General features: G+C 42.8%; 1 protein-coding gene across 1 annotated transcript in view; it reads right to left on the bottom strand.

The window, feature by feature from the left end:
- Positions 1 to 11,403: 11,403 nt before the first annotated feature.
- The window catches only part of thrab (thyroid hormone receptor alpha b), a 103,877-nt gene continuing 100,764 nt past the window's right edge, over positions 11,404 to 14,516 (bottom strand). Inside the window, exon 9 of the mRNA XM_037691596.1 lies at positions 11,404 to 12,024. Within this exon, the coding sequence (XP_037547524.1) occupies positions 11,774 to 12,024 (251 nt within the window). The 3' untranslated portion in view covers positions 11,404 to 11,773. The remainder of the gene's footprint in view (positions 12,025 to 14,516) is intronic.

A 14,516-nucleotide genomic window follows, 5' to 3' on the forward strand; every position in this document is an offset into this window, starting at 1 on the left:
ATTGAGAGGGAAAGGTGACCGCCGATGCTGATTTATTTTTTTTTGCTATGTCCACCCCAAAGAATCTAGTAAACAGCAAGTGGAGCGGGGCTTGTTTATTTAGCACAGCTGTTAGCAACCATGAAGCTAAGCTAATCAGATTCACCTTCAGTTAGTCTCACTGTGCCGTCTTTTGTTAAACAAAAGGTAAGGCAGGTAAGTAAACATTAATAACAATGGATGTCCTCACAAACTGGAAGCTCAATCCGACAGGACTGGTACTCACAACGGGGTTTACTGAACAGTAACGTTAGCTTGCTAACTTAAAAGGCACGTAGCTAATGACAAGTAAGGTGGAGGATTGAAGAGAATTTATTATTGTTGATTTATTTTAATTTTACAGATCAATTAAATCAGGGGTTCCCAACCCTGGTCTTTGAGGAACACCATCCTGCATGTTGTAGTTGTTTCCCTGCTCCAGCACACCTGATTCAGCGATTTAGTTACTTCCTCAAGTTCTGCAGAAGCCTTTCAATTAGCAATTAATTAAAATGAGGTGTATCGGAGCAGAGAAACAACTAAAACATGCAGTATGGTGTTCCTCAAGGACCAGGGTTGGGAACCCCTGATAAATAAACTTACCATGCTCTGTTCAGCAAAATATGCTACACAGTATTGCTCTCTGCTTCATCTGTGCTGAAAGTGAAACTTAAGTGAACGGCGATGACTTGAAAGTAGTCTTCATGCGCCCTCTGCTGGTTACAATGTACAATTACGGCTAGTTCCAGCATTTTAGGGGTGAAAAGTAGAAGTGCTTATATCGGCACATAATGAGACAATTATCATCGATACCGATATGTCCCCAAACGTCTATATCGGCCTAAAATATCAGCCCTACGATATATCGGTTAGGCTTTACTTAAAAGACAAAAAAAAAAAAGCCACACGCTGGCTTTAAAATGGCTGATATGACTGACGGTGGCTACATTCCCGTGTCTGATGCGATTAATTTCTTACAGTCGATTCAACTTTTCTTGGCCTGAACTTCATGTCAAGTCACCTAAATACTTCTTAGAATATTTTCCAAAAGTTCTAACAGTGGTGTTTTATTTATTTATTTATTTAATACTAATAAAAATACATGACCCTTTGGAGAAATTATTTGAGGGTTTAACTATTTTCATTGTCTAATTTGGAGTTTTTCTTCACCGGAGTAATGGCAGAATCATAATAATGTACAACCTGAGAAAACCGTTCTTCCTCCCTAGCATGTAATCTCCCTTTCATGCTCAGCATTATCAAAGTGTGAGCTTTCCTAATCCCTCCCTTGCTGCCGTACACCACGCCACAGATGGGGGATATAAAAGCAATCAATAGGGCCATCATTTGAAGCAAAACACAAAAAACCTGCGGGAAAACTCGTTTTTTTTGGTCATGACTGCAGATACTCGTCTTATAAAACATTCTCCATTCTGTCTGCAAATACTTTCCCCGTCTCCTGCCTACCACAGAATCAAATACATTTGTCGAAGAAAATAAAAGTCTGCGACTAAACATCTTGTCGTGCATCACGGCCTTAAAAAGTGCTTCAGAGGAGTGCGAGAAGGAAAGTGACGCAGGTTGACCACGTTCACAATAAAGCACCGGAGCAACTTTCCTCATGACGTGGACTTCAGCATGCTCACACCAACGCATGCAGAGCCTCGGGTTTAACTTCTTAAGACGTCAGACAGTGATCGGTATGAAATGGATAGGCATGTGGGAGGGGGAACACAACCAGTTCCTTCACCCCCACCTCCTGAAGCCTGGCTTGGATGGGAGCCATGTACGTTCACCATCTGGGTGGGGGAGAGCGGTTTGTTGCTGCGGGCACTTCGACCGCCAAAGGAGAAAACACGAAGACTCAAAACTGTCGATAAATGGATTCTTCTCTCTCCGGCAACTGTTGGTGGGAAAAGTTCCAACATCTAAGTGGAATCAAATGTTCAGGTCCAGCTTTACCTTAAAAAAGATGCTTTAATGAAACTTGACGCTTTTATTGTGCTGTTTTGCAAATTAACGTGCAAGACACAGCTTTGTAAGATGACGAATAATTTATAGTTTTTTTTGGGCGTAACTCTGACCTGCCTATTCCAATTCATCGAGTCAAAGTTGCATTTTATTTAAAATAATCTTGTTTTTATATAGAAGCAAAATTATTTTCTTGTTGAAGATGACCTGCTCTGACTTCTACAGCATCATTTGGCCACTTAGTCAGAACTACAGTGTCAAAACTCAACGTTCTAAGTAATTATACTGAAAATAAGTAATTTTGTGTCATTTTTCAACCTAACCAGTATTTTATCCCTAACACTAACCAATGGAGACACATTGCTCATAGCTTTATAGCATACCTGCAAACTCACAAGGGATGAAAAAGGTACAGCCTGTGGTGATGGTGGGGGGGGGTTCATCCTGGTGTATGTGGCAGACAGCTGGAACTGATGTAGCGCTCCGCTTCTTTCATGCAGCCTAACCCCCCCACCCGGTTGAAAAATGTGCACTATCTTAGAGCTTGCGAGCTTAGTTGTGAGCTAGCTAGCACAATTTACGTGCACTAGCTTAGCGCTACAAGTCCAGTCAATGGGAAATTATTATTACTACCATGCCTCTGACCCCACCACCCCTGAAAAAACTCTTCGGATGTAGATGATTCATGTAAATGACATGTTTTTGATTTAAATCGTCAATTTTCACTGACAAGTGACAAGTTTTCAGGATTATAGGCTCCAAAGTCCATGCTCAATAATCCAGGTATAAAATCCAAAAATGTTCAGTCAGGTCATCTGGACGGCTTCTTTTTTTGTGCTGAGACGTTACGACATCCATCTGGAAGGCTTTGGAGTAGGCTGTTGGGGGAGAAGCAGTTTTGTTTGGCGTTTCCTCAGACTGATGGTTGATACCAATTATGGGGAATTCACATTCATTTCATACACCATAATTGATGAGGGATGTAAAGGTCATGGATGTTTGACGCTTACCAATGTCAAATGTTAAAGAACCACGAGTGTGAGTTAGAGTTGTTTTGTCTGAACAGAAGTGGAGTCTGCGCACCTGATAAACTTCAAGGCCCCTGAGCTGGAAGGCAGAGTTGTCTTGACCTCGCCTTCTATGATAAGCGTAAAAGTTGATGGTCCTTTATGCTGCCCTCTAGTATATCGAATATAAATAGCTTTAATGTGGAATCCGAACCCAAAAACAAATGGCAAATACATTACGTAAAAAAGAAGGTAAATAAAAACACAAACGTTTAAGCTACAGGGTCAAGGGCTTTAGGTAGTCGGACAGAAATGGTGCATTTTTTTCCTCGACCTCATCAAGTATTTTAGTGCCTAAACCTAAGCAAGAACTTTTGGAGCATAAACCAAACTGAGCAGTTGTAATACCTGAACCCAGTCCAAAACATGGTGAGAGCAAACTAAAAGGTAGAAACCACAGGGTAAAAAAAACAAAACAAACAAAAAAAGTGCATTTGGTAATAATCCTGTATCATTTTTCACATTTTCTTAAGCCTAACTGTAGTTTAGCACTTAAACGTCCCCAGGAAAAACGCAAAGCCAAACTAAAAAGGTTGTGAGTTTTGAGAACAGTGTTGACGCGGTCGCTCCTCAAACTGCCTGCAGGTACAACTTCCTGAAGTTTTCGACGTCGTATGTTTCAGAGACAGTTAATTTGACAAAATGATTACCTGACGTGGAGGAAAAAAGAACAGGCTGTTCATTTATTGTTATTATTTTTCTATTTTCTGTCCAGGAAAATGGGGAGCGAGCTAAAGAGGTGAAGAAGAGAGTCCAGGCAGGATGGAGTGGTGGAGAAAAGTTTAGTGATTTGTGACTAAAAAGGGTGTCGGCAAAGGACAAAGTAAAAGTTTACAAGACAGTGGTGAGACCAGCTATGTTGTATGGTCTGGAGACAGAGACATGGACAAAAAGACAAGAGACAGAACTGGAAATAGAAGAAATGAAGATGTTGAGGTTCTCCTTAGGAGAGACAAGGATGGAGAAGATCAGGAATGAGATCATCAGAGGTACAGCACAGGTTGAACAACTGGGAGATAAAGTTAGAGACACACTGAGATGGTTTGGACATGTCCAGAGGAGAGACAGTGGGTATACTGGTAGAAGGATGTTAGAAATGCAGCTGCCAGGAAAAAGATAAAAGGTAGTTGGAGTGAGGACAGAGGGAGATGGAGGAGGATGACTCGCTGTGGAGACCCCTGAAGAAGTAAAAGCTGAAAGTAGAAGAAGAACAAGGAGAAGTACAAGAACAAGAAGAAAAAGAAAAGGGAGAACAAGAGGAAGAACAACAATAAGAAGAAGAACAAGAACAATTTTCTGTTTTACCTGAGTGGGGCTTCCACAGCATGCAGCACAAACCCCCACACCCAACCAACAAGAAACACTCCCACCTCTCCAAATGTTCTGATTTGAAGGTCTAAAACTGAATCAAATAGTTTTTTTTGAGGTAGGGATGTTATTTCATATGCTAACAGGTGAAGGTAATGCTAAGCTAACTAGCATGACCCACCTGAGACGAGGAATGCTGGATCTTTACTACTGTGAAGGTTCATGAATCAAACTTATTTCTGACAGAAGCTAAATAAAGACTCGAGTATTTATTGGAACGTTGATGTTCACACCGATGAATCTGCTGACCCATCCACGACTCGACATGGAGAAAAAAAAAACGGACACTGGTGAAATGAAGAGAGCGGAAACAAAATAAAAAAAATACTTTTTCGTCTAATGTTCATCATCATTTATTAGAAAATGTTCTTTTACCTGAGAGAATTCTTCAACAGCTTCCTACACCTAGTTACAAAAGTCTTGTGTGTTTGTGCATGTGTGCGCACCGGGCCTCGCTGATGCTCTCATCGAAAGGTGCACAAACGTGTCAAAGTGCCGATTAGACTGGAAATACACCCAACGCACTCCGTTATTGCACTCTGTTAAAAAAGACGATTGTAAACTTTACTTTTCAATAAATGATTTTGCCTAAATCTTTCATTTTGGGGGAATTAAACTACGTTAAATAAATATTAGCTTGCATGCGATTCATAAATATGTACATTTTTGCTTTGCCACAAAGATACGAACCCTAATAGAGGGTTTGGGCCATTCAAAGTGCTTTTCGTTAAGTGCTCACATAAAGCTGAAGGTCAACAGCGTTATAAATGTTCACCCTATTTTTTTTAACAATTCATGTCGTTCCAAATCAGATTTAGAATCTATAGCAGTAAAACGTTACTTACACTAAAGTACAATCCACAAACAAACAGCAAACGCTACGGAATTACACTAAAAATGACATCGACTTGGTCACATATAAGGAGTAAGGCGGAAAACTGATTTTCCTTAAGGACCAAATTTAGCTGCTGGTCTCAATTTTGGAAATCTGAGGCTTTTGAATGCACCAAACTATGAGAGCATCTCATCAAACAAACACGAGCGCCCAAACACGCACACACATGCACACACAAACTACTCTCTGAGCAGTTTACAAAACAAATAAACAAACAAACAAAAAAAAATCACATCTCACAGAATCCTTGTTCTCCACAACGTCACAAGTTACCCCTCCTAGTTCCCCGGGGACCCGGTGAAGATTTTACGCTCCTCAGGACCAGCCAAAAAACCGGGCTCAAGGCCAACTTCGCCGAACGCTCGCCCACATGAAGTAGCGAGGGTGTTTGGGTCACACAAAGAACTTCTTGAGTTGAAGCCAGGCCGAGTTTGATTTTATAAGACTGGCTCCTTGTTACAGCGAGCCCGTCTCTTGGAGGGAGTAGGAGCGGAGGTTGCATAGACTGCTTGCTATACGCACATCTCAACAAACTCTAGATTTGGCATAAGGTGGGGGAGGGACCAAACACAATCATACACACCAAAAGACATTACAGATGATCTCCGCTCTTGTCCAAAGCATCAACGTGTGAAAACAACCCAGAATAAAGTGATTGAGCTTAAAGTTGTCAGACCCTCTGTTTGGGGCAGATTGGTTGGTTGTACAATTGTACCGTAGTTCTACGGTGGCAGTGAGGTGTAAATGAACATTTGAAAAAACAGAATTGCATTTGAAAAAATGGAATTGCATTTGGAAAAAAAAAAAAAAAAAAACGGAATTACATTAAGCCGAAGCGGAAGTGGCCAGAATCACGTTTGAAAAAACAGAATAAAATAATAATAAGTACAAAAAAAAAACTGTACTACATTAAGACAAAGCAGAAGAGGCCGAAGCGGAAGTGGCCAGAATCACATTTGAAAAAAATGGAATTACATTTGAAAAAAATGGAATTACATTTGAAATAAACAACAAAACAAACAAAAAATGAAATTACATTAAGCAAAACCGGAAGTGTGTGTGTTTATTAAAAAAAAAACTTTATTAACAACATAAAATGGCTTATTGCAATTCTGTTTTTCAAATGTGATTCCGTTTTTTCAAATGTGATTCTGCCCACTTCTGCTTTGGCCACGTTCGCCTTGGCCACTTCCGCATAGGCTTAATGTAATTCCATTTTTTTCAAATGCAAGTCCGTTTTTTTTTCTTCCCCAAATGTGATTCCAGTGGCTTTGGCCACTTCCGCTTGGGCTTTATGTAATTCTGTTTTTTTTCTTCAAACGTAATTCTGTTTTTTCCAAATGTGATTCTGACCACTTCCGCATTGGCCACTTCCGCTTTGGCTTGGTGTAATTTCATTTTTTTCAAATGTAATTCCGTTTTTTTCAAATGTGATTCTTGCCACTTCCGCTTTGGCTTAATGTAATTCAGTTTTTTTCAAATGTAATTCCATTTTTTCAAATGCTGTTGTGTTTTTTTTAATGTAATTCTGTTCTGATGTGTTTTGCAGCAGGGCTAGCCAGCATGTATGCTAACTAACAGCATATCTTTGTGCAGCTAACGCGCCTGCTGCAAACGCTGGCACTGGTACACATTCGACTCCACAGGTGAACAAACACAGAACCAGAGCCACACGAGCAGCGCTTCATGTTTTGGTGGGACTCGGAATGGTCGGAGGCACAGGGGTTGTGATTAATGTCAAGGGGCACCTTGGAGTTTGGACCTGCATGCACATGTGACAGCGTGCACACATAAAACTTGTATTTTCTCTTTTTTTCCTCTACTTACATGAGAATGGGATGGAGCGGTAAAATCGTTACAATGAGTGTTTATATCTTTGCGTATTTACATCCATGGTTATGGCCGAAACAAAGTAAGAAAAATAAAACGAAACAAAATCCAAACATATAAAAGTACATAGCATTGCACCTTGCAAATGAGCAATATATATTTGTAGCTTTTGTTTTTTATGTTAACTTTTTGTATCGACTGTGACACCGCTATCCTTTCTGCTGGTGTGTGGAAGTTAGGTCGTCGGTGCCGGGCTCAGGTCCCCCCCCACCCCCCGTCAGCTACATTCAGCTCCATCAAACAATCAGCCAATTACAGAAGCAAATACCCCTCAGTTTATGGCCCGTTCGCATCTTGAGTTGCTTTAAATTGGGAGAAAAGCTCAACAATTTCCGTTAGGGATGCACGATATTATCGGCATGGTATCCGTATCGGACGATATTAGCCTTAAAATTAAATATCGGACATGGGCCATTCCATCAAAATAACTATAAAAGGCGCTGTTATATATAAATATATATATAAAAATAAAAGGCGCTGTTTTTGTATGACAACCCAGTGACAAAATTTGTCATGAAATATAATCCAAGTTGAAGTGTTACATCATTTTCAGCCCCCCTTTTGGCATCTGCATTTGGTATCAGGCCAAATTGACAAAGACCACGCAGAATAATGTAGTATTTTAATTCCACAGCAGAGAAAGCCATGTAGTCTCTGTAAAGGTCTTGGGGGAAAATATCAGTATTGGTATCGGCCAAATAAGTTTTAATAAATCGGCATATCAGATATCGGTCAAAAATCCAATATCGTGCATCCCTAATCTCAGTTTATCTCGCCAAAAACCAAGAGCCAAATGAATAAAAGGCCAAAGCTCGAGGGAAAAGTCCTTTTGTAACTTCTCCTGATTTTAAACATCTTTACATTTGTTTCTGCACGTTCACATGTGCCTGCAAAACTCCTCCCAGGTTTAGTGGAGTTTTGTGTTGTGTGAGGTATGACGAGGATTTTTTTTTTCTTATTTTGTTTTAGTTTTTAGGTTGAATTTGTTTTTTTTTTTGTTTGTTTTCTTCCCAAAGTTGTTTTCCATAAAAAAAAGAATACATGTGTATAAAAAAAGAAATTCCTATTTTCTTGGTTGTAAGTTCCTCCTTATATAAAGGGGACAGACAACTGAACGGACTCGGATAAAAACAGACCAACGGGGTTATGAACACAGAAGACAGGCGTGAAAAAGAAGTGAGATTTTTTTCCGTTACACTGCAAGCACGGTCAAAAAGTGACTACAGCCATTTTCTCTCTCTCTCTCGTTTACACAGAGCAGTTAAAGCATCAAAATACAAACAGAAATATAAGAAAACAAGAAAAATAATCTCCAACCATTTTGTTCTGGAGTCTCTTTTTGAAGTCCGTTTCATTTTGCTGTATGGATTCTTTTTTTTTTCTCGTAAAGCAGCATTTCAGCCCCCTCAGTTACACAGTCTGCTCAACAAAAGGGTGTCTCGTTGATTTTTCAGTTTGTGTTTTTCTTGCAAAGATGCGATCCAAACCTGCATCTCTGGAATGTGGGATCTCTTTTATGACCCTCACAGTATTAAAGGTGGCGCTTCTCGCTGAGGGGTAAACATTTGGGGTCGTCAGCTGAGGCGAGAGCAGAGCTGAACGTGGGGGGGCTGTTCGGGATCTGAAGGGGAGACGATGCATATCCCAAAATTCTCCCGTCCACGGCGTTTGTCTTTACAACCGGCCACATCGCCCGCTCTCATTCGTGTCAGAGATGGCAGTGAGGGTTGGAAAGACCCTCGGCTTTTAGCTTCGCCTGCGTCCTCGTGTTCTCCAAGTTCTTTCTTGCGACTGCTTCGCCGTTCACATTCGGTCGGTGGTGCCGCTCTGAAGGGCAGCTATGGCCAGCCTTGTCTCACAAGGGACAGGCCAGGATCCTGTTTGGTGTCAGTGATTGTTGGGTGGCAAGCGAGGACAAAAGGACATGGAAAGAACAAAAGGAGGGCTCTTAACTTGAAATGTAAACTGACTCTGCCATAGGATGGGATGGTACTAAAACCAGGGGTGATAAGTGCTACACAGCCCTCCAAACCCTCCCAAACAGGGATTTCTTCCCATACCTTTTTCTATTGGTCTAATACTGAAGACAGGGCAGGTTTGGGACTGAGCCCACTGTTGTCTGTTACACAGAGCGTTTAGGGACATCAATTTAGGGTAAACTAATACAAACTGATAAGAAAACTCTGACGGATGAGGACTTAAAGGCGGGACCGCAGTAGTGCAAAAACTCCCATCAGCCTGGCTGAATGGGGCTGTAACGGTGGCTTGAGCTCAGCTCCAGAGAACGTTATGCTGTGGGCTGAAAAAGAAGCAGGAAAAGTGATGGATCCCTGAAGACGATGCACTTGAGGAAGCCCAGCGTAGCAGCCCAATTCCTCTTTTTTCTTCCCAACTTGGATGGCTATCCATGCTCCAGTACCCATCCTGCACACGTGGCCAGTATAAACAACTCAACGGTTATTCTTTTTGGTAAACCCATTCAGATCTGTTTGGCCCCAGAACTGGAATGAAGTGGGCTTTTAAAAATGCGACTGTAAACCTTCACTGGTCGTATTGGGCTACGATATCTGACAGGAGATATTACTGTTATAGTGGTGAGAACTGGGAAGCCCGTGAGACGAAACGAGCTGAGAACATAACCCCACTTGTTGCAGTTTGACGTGCTGCTCGTGCGTTAGGGAAACCTTGTTTTATCGAAACGGCAGCAGTCGCGGGGGGCTGCGGAAAATCTCTGAGAAGCAGACGCCCTTTCTGTGCACGCTAATTCAGCGGGGCGAGGCCACCGTGGGTTTTCAGTTCCTGTCCATCCTCTTACTGCTCGCTAAGACGGCCTCAACCGTGGGGGGGTGGGGTGTCCATGCTGTCCTTTCACTGCTTCAGAGTCCATTTCTGTTTTTACAGAAACAGGCAGATCAACGTCCAAATAAAAAAAGACGACACTTGGTCCCAAAGAACAGAAAACGAGATGACCTGAACGTAATGGGTACCATTCCCTGAAGGGGGTAGAACCTTGCAGGGGGGGATGGTTGGCCCTCCTGTCTTTAACGTGGTTTCATCTGAACCAAGTGGTACAACTGAACATGTGTGTGTGCGTTCTGCGAGTGTTTAATCTTTCACGACTACAAGTGTGCAGTCACGTAAAACCTATGCACGTTTGTGTGTTAGTCTACATAAGAATAGTGTACGTCTGGCTGTGGGCAGCTGCCCTGTGTCCACAGAGGTGAGGTAGTGCCTGACACCGTGGGGCAGTCGCTCTGCCCCACCCTTGGGTGTGTCCATTTTGAGGTAAATGGTAGCCTTCTTGGCATATATGCCTGCTTTCAGTGACGCCCATGGTTTAAAAAAACAAAACAAAAAGAAAAACAAAAAAAGGCAAGTGTGTATGGAAGCCTGGAGGGGCCACACTGAGCTGAGCCCATGAGAGGACTCGGTAACCCTGCAGGTTAGGGCCATAAACTGACACCGCCGTGCAGTGTGTACAGTAAAAATGAGGCATTCACGTTACTCTGAGGTGAACTTGTGTGTTTTCATGTTAATATCTGTGTGTGTGTGTGTCTCAGACAAGGAGAAAGACAGGGTTTCAAATTGAGCTTTGCTCTCTTGTCGATTGTTGCTGCTATGAGGGCACAGATTTACTCCCGACCCTCGGCCTGCCCAGTCCAGCCATTACATCGTGTTTCCTCTCCTCCAGTCTCTTCTTCTGCTTTTCTTCCGTGATTTAACTCCGTGGAGAGAGAAGAGCTTCATTGTCATTCACAGAATGGCACAGGCAGCACAAGCAAAGACGAGGCATGTCTGCACATATGTATACGTGTGTGTGTGTGCACGTGCGTTGTATGTCACAGGAACCGGTCCGATGACAAAAATGAAGGTAGATTTTGAGCCGAGGTCTGCGCGCTTCTTAAAGGCAGACGTTTTGTCAAACCGTAGTAGCCTTTAAAAAAAATAGCACCTGTTTGAGCGGGATCTGAGAGAAGCAGCGGCTCCAAACGACGACGGTGACGGCTCAGGTTGAGTTGAGTGACTGAACGTAAACCGGAGAAATGTGAGACACGTTGCGCTGAAATGTCAGCTCGAAGCGTCCGCTGACTGAACCGTGAGAAACGGTGCCGCCATTTTCTGAGCGACCGCTTTAACACTTATTCAGAAAGAATACTGAAAGGTGACGTCGGCCACGACGCTGGAAACACGGGGGTTAAAACATGTCTGACCACTGCAACGAAACAAAGAGCGCTGCCCTGAAGAACGAGGTGAAACAAGCTGTGCCTTCGTGTGTGTTTGCATGTCTTGGTAAACGGCTACAACTCTTACTGGATAAGACATCGTGCTTAGACAGAAGGGCCCCCACACGAATATTTAAACAGGAGTGGGTATAAGGAGGAGAAAGATGTGGAGGAGGAAACAAATTCCTCAGTTTGTTCCGCTCTCCCGTTGCTGGTGTGTTCTTCCTGTCGGTTATTTCCAGTTTTGAAACAACAGATTCCCGGCGACGAGGCTCTCCCTCCATCTCAGCCCGTCTCCCCCCATGAACTTTATTCTTCCATCACGCGGTGGCAACTGCGTTTCACACCTCCTGGTCCTCGAAGACCTCGAGGAAGAGCGGGGGGAAGAGTTCGTTGGGACACTCCACCTTCATGTGAAGGAAGCGGCTGGCGTGGCACGCCCCGATCATCCGCAGGTCCGTCACCTTCATCAGCAGCTTGGGCCAGAAGTGGGGAATGTGATGCTTGCGGTAGTTGATGTAGTGCTCGAACGCCAGCAGGTAGGTTTCCTGGCACTTCTCGATCTTGTCCACGCAGGTCAGGCCTGAGCGATCTGTGGGAGGCAGAGGATAAGAGAGGGTTGGCGGTTTGCAGGCAGGAAGAGGGAAAACCAGAGAAATGCAGAGTGAACGCCGAATGACTCGGCTGACGTTGGCTGAAGAAGCTAAAACTGAGTTGGTGGAGCTAAAACAAAAGCTAAAGGGATCACAACACTGGCTCAGAGTTGAAGGTGGAAAAATGCTGACTAAGAATAGGAAAAAGCTAGCTAAACGTGCGAAGCAGCAAAATATAAGCCACAGTTTTTTTTGCATAAATTAGCCTGCGACTTATACACAAAGTAACATATTTATGCCCCCCCCACCCCATATTTATAACTCAATTTTTGGCTGAGATCTGACGATTTCATTCATTCTGACATGGAAAATATTGAACACTACCATTTTCAGCCACTAGAGGGCCCTTGACGAATACGGCAAGCCAAGTGGCTCATGAATAGGTAAAAGTGGCTATTAATGACACACTTGGCTTGCCATACCAAGCCACCTTGATCACAAACGTCAAATCAGCTGCATTTTGCCACGGCGCCCAGGTGAACTACAGCTGATTTGACCATTAAAGTGAATTTATTAAGGTAAAGTTCAACGGAGACACACTTTTGCTATAAAGTCGAGCAAATAAATAATTGTTTTAAGTGTTAATGTTGTTAAATTCTTGTTAAAGTCCTCCGTGCACGCTCCCGCGACCGCCATTTTGCAGCCAATCGATTTTTGGCACAACACCGGCCCACGTTTCCAGATTGTCAGCGGTGATGCATAATAGATGCGGCTTACACGGCGAAGCAACGTATTTATGGATTTTTCCACTTTATTAGACATATTTGGACTGATGCGACTTATAGGGCGGTGAGACGTGTACGGCGGAAAATACGCTAATAAGAAAAGGCAGATCTGCAGAATGAAAGGAGAAAATTAAAGAAATATCAACATTTCAAATGAAAAATAAATAAATAAAGTTACAAAAACCAGAGGTCATAGCACACAATTCCCAATTGAGCTAAACATTTTGATGTATGAATAGTTAAATTACAGAAGCAGTTTGAGCCTAAAAAACATGGAAACAATTATAAGTGAGAAGAAAATGAAGGGAAACAGGACAACAAATTTGTAGAAATAAAGACCAAAATGAGCCATCCCAACTACAGCTGGAAACTGAGATTAATCCTTAATGTCTTGCCATGAGATTATCATAGATGTTGTCTACATAAATTAATTTACCAGCACATCAGAGAAATCTCTGACAGACATGACACTTATCAAATCGTTAACATTTTTTAAACGTAACAGCACCAAGAAACCAACAAACCAGAATTTAAATATTTCTACTCATCCCACACCAAAGAACGTGTACACAAAAAATGTTGGCAATAGCTATGTTTACATGCGCAACATTTTTTGACCGTATTGACATTTTTTCAGATTAAATAATTCAAATGTATTGTTTACATGGGCACAATCTGTTCATGACGAGCGTTTACATGCAGCGGGCTTAGTTCTGAACAGCAGTACTGACATGCGCAGAGTGGTAAACTCTCCTTAAAAAAAACACAGAAGAAGAAGTTCTTCTTCCGGGGTGAACGTAAACAAATCTGAGCACCCAAAATGGACCCGCGACAGGTTTTAATGATGGTGGAGACGTTATTGCACTCCCTGACTGAGCTACAGGTAATATAAATCATTTTGAGCTCTTTAAAAGTTTCTAGTAGAAATGTTGTGTCGCTCACCGACCAGTTTTACTTCCCCGACATGCTAATATTATTAGCGTTAGCCAGGCGGAAATGGCAAAGTCGCACATGCGCAGTCAGGTCAGTTTTTCACGATCAGATAAAAACGAACAGATCAAGCGTTTACATGCGCACCGATCGGGTTACGGATCGGCGTAAACCACCCGTTTCGTTCTGATCGCAAATTATATCGGATCGCGCCGAATACACAAAAAATAACCCGAACGGAGTGTTTACATGACACACTTTTATTCCGACTGGCCATTTGATCCGGTTACTTATGTCCATGTAAACATACCTAATGTTTGGTTGTAGAACAAAAATAGAAGATATTCCATAGTTACAACTCTGTTTTGGCCATTTTCCATGGGTGACCCGCTTATAGCTTGGTCCTTCGGCAGCGTTTCCCCTACCATTATACAAGCGGGGCGCCTCGCCCCGTCAACAGAACCAAGCAACCCCTCGACAACTGTCGGTATTGATGTAGCACGGGGCACAATACAAACGTGCTAGTAAAAATGCTACTTACGTACTCTGCGCCCCCGTGTCGACAATTACCGACAGCAATGTAGCGCTAAGCTAGCGGGCGGGCAACACAGACGTAACTCCTCCCCCCGGCGTTGATACAAACCAGCAGCAACGTAACGCTAAGCTAGCGGGCGGGCAACACAGACGTGACCCCCCCCCCACCCAGCGTTGATAAAACCCAGCAGCAACGTAGCGCTAAGCTAGAGGGCAGGCAACACAGATGTGACTCCGCCCCC

The sequence above is a fragment of the Nematolebias whitei genome, chromosome 17 (assembly GCF_014905685.2).
Source record: "Nematolebias whitei isolate Nwh7 chromosome 17, NemWhi1, whole genome shotgun sequence".
In the NCBI taxonomy this organism is placed as follows: Eukaryota; Metazoa; Chordata; class Actinopteri; order Cyprinodontiformes; family Rivulidae; genus Nematolebias; species Nematolebias whitei.